Source organism: Apaloderma vittatum, unplaced genomic scaffold (genome assembly GCF_000703405.1).
Source record: "Apaloderma vittatum isolate BGI_N311 unplaced genomic scaffold, ASM70340v1 scaffold363, whole genome shotgun sequence".
Taxonomy (NCBI): Eukaryota; Metazoa; Chordata; class Aves; order Trogoniformes; family Trogonidae; genus Apaloderma; species Apaloderma vittatum.
In genome coordinates this window covers 2,091-3,663 of record NW_009707243.1, presented here as the reverse complement: position 1 = coordinate 3,663, position 1,573 = coordinate 2,091, and the positions used below count along the sequence as shown (strand labels likewise).

General features: G+C 56.8%; 1 protein-coding gene across 1 annotated transcript in view; it reads left to right on the top strand.

Moving 5' to 3' along the window:
• Positions 1–1,266: 1,266 nt before the first annotated feature.
• GAS8 (growth arrest-specific 8) overlaps positions 1,267–1,573 on the top strand; it is a gene marked incomplete at both ends in the record, with an annotated part of 2,203 nt that continues 1,896 nt past the window's right edge. Inside the window, 1 exon segment of the mRNA XM_009866086.1 lies at positions 1,267–1,464. Within this exon segment, the coding sequence (XP_009864388.1) occupies positions 1,267–1,464 (198 nt within the window).

The following is a 1,573-nucleotide window of genomic DNA, read 5'->3' as shown; positions in this document are numbered from 1 at the left end:
CCGGGGTTCGTTTCTCTGCCTGACGCCTGCCTGGGCTTTGTAGGGGGTTTCACTATTCCTGGGAGGAGTAGATCCCCCATCCCTCCTTGCCTTTCGCTGTGCCCCGGGGCTCTCTGCCCTCCAGCTCAGGAGCCTTGTTGTCTTCGTCTTCACTCCGCCGCCCTGCTCAGCCAGGCGATGGCTCAGCCTGGAGCTTGGTGTTTGCACTCCGCTGCGCTCCTCGTCATATCGCTGGTGGGGCGGGAGGCTCCTGTAGGCACAAGGAGGTCTGGTGGAGGTGGAAGGTGCAGCCTCGGTTGCTCCAAGCCCCACTGGTTTTGCTGGATATCCTACGAACAAAGGAGGAGGTGGACCTGGCCTGCAGGCCTTGCTCCTGGGATCAGATCTTGCAGTGCAACAGTGTGCCCAGGTGGCCAAGGAGGCCACTAGAATCCTGGCTTGTATCAGCAAAAGCGTGGCCAGCAGAGCCAGGGCAGTGATTGTCCCCCTGTACTTGGCACTGGTGAGGCTGCACCTCAAATAATGTGTTCAGTTTTGGGGCCGTCAGGACAAGAAGGACATTGAGGGGCTGGAGTGGGTCTAGAGAAGGGCAACGAAACTGGGGAAGAGTTTGGAGAACAAGTCTGATGAGAAGCAGCTGAGGGAACTGGGGTTGTTTAGTCTGGAGAAGAGGAGGCTGAGGGGAGACCTTATCGCTCTCTGCAGCTGGCAGGAGGGTGTGGTGAGGTGGGGTCTGTCTTTTCTCGCAAGTGACAAGTGATAGGACGAGATGAAATGGCCTCAAGTTGCGCCAGGGGAGGTTTAAATTGGACATTAGGAAAAATTTCGTCACTGGAAGGGCTGTCGAGCCCTGGCACAGGCTGCTCAGGGAAGCAGTGGAGTCCCCATCCCTGGAGGGATTTAAAAGCCAGGTAGATGTGGCGCTCAGGGACACAGGTTAGTGGTGGAGCTGGCAGTGCTGGGTTAACAGCACTTGATGATCTCAAAGTTCTTACACAACCTAAACGATTCTGTGATTCAGTAATATTTAGGCGCCTGAGAATGGTGTTATGAGACAGAATATCTGAGCTCAGGCTCCTTACAGTAGGATAAAAAACCCATCCAGAGGCTGATGGGCTCTGTCAGGCCCAGAGTGTGTCAGGGCTTCTCTCCTCCATCCCAGTAAGAGCCGCCGTGTCCTGCCAGGTTTGCGACGCGGGTGTTCTGCAAAGGCATTGTCTGAGGCCTCCTTTTCCCCCTACCTGGCTCTCCCTCTCGGCTTTGCAGCTGGAGAAGCATGTTGCACGTCTCCGAGAGGAGCTGGACCGGGAGCGGGAAGAGCGCAACTATTTCCAGCTCGAACGTGACAAAGTTCACACCTTCTGGGAGATCACCCTCCAGAAGCTGGAGGAAAAGAAAGCGGAGCTGCGCAACAAGGACCGGGAGATGCAGGAGGTGAAGGAGCACCATGAAATGGAGATCAAGGTGAGAGGGGAGAAGGCTGGGAGGTGCTGTGAGTGCTCTGAGCTCCGGGTGAGCCTCAGGCAGCTCCGAGGGGGAAGAGGAGGAGGAGCTGGGGGGGATGCAAGCCAGG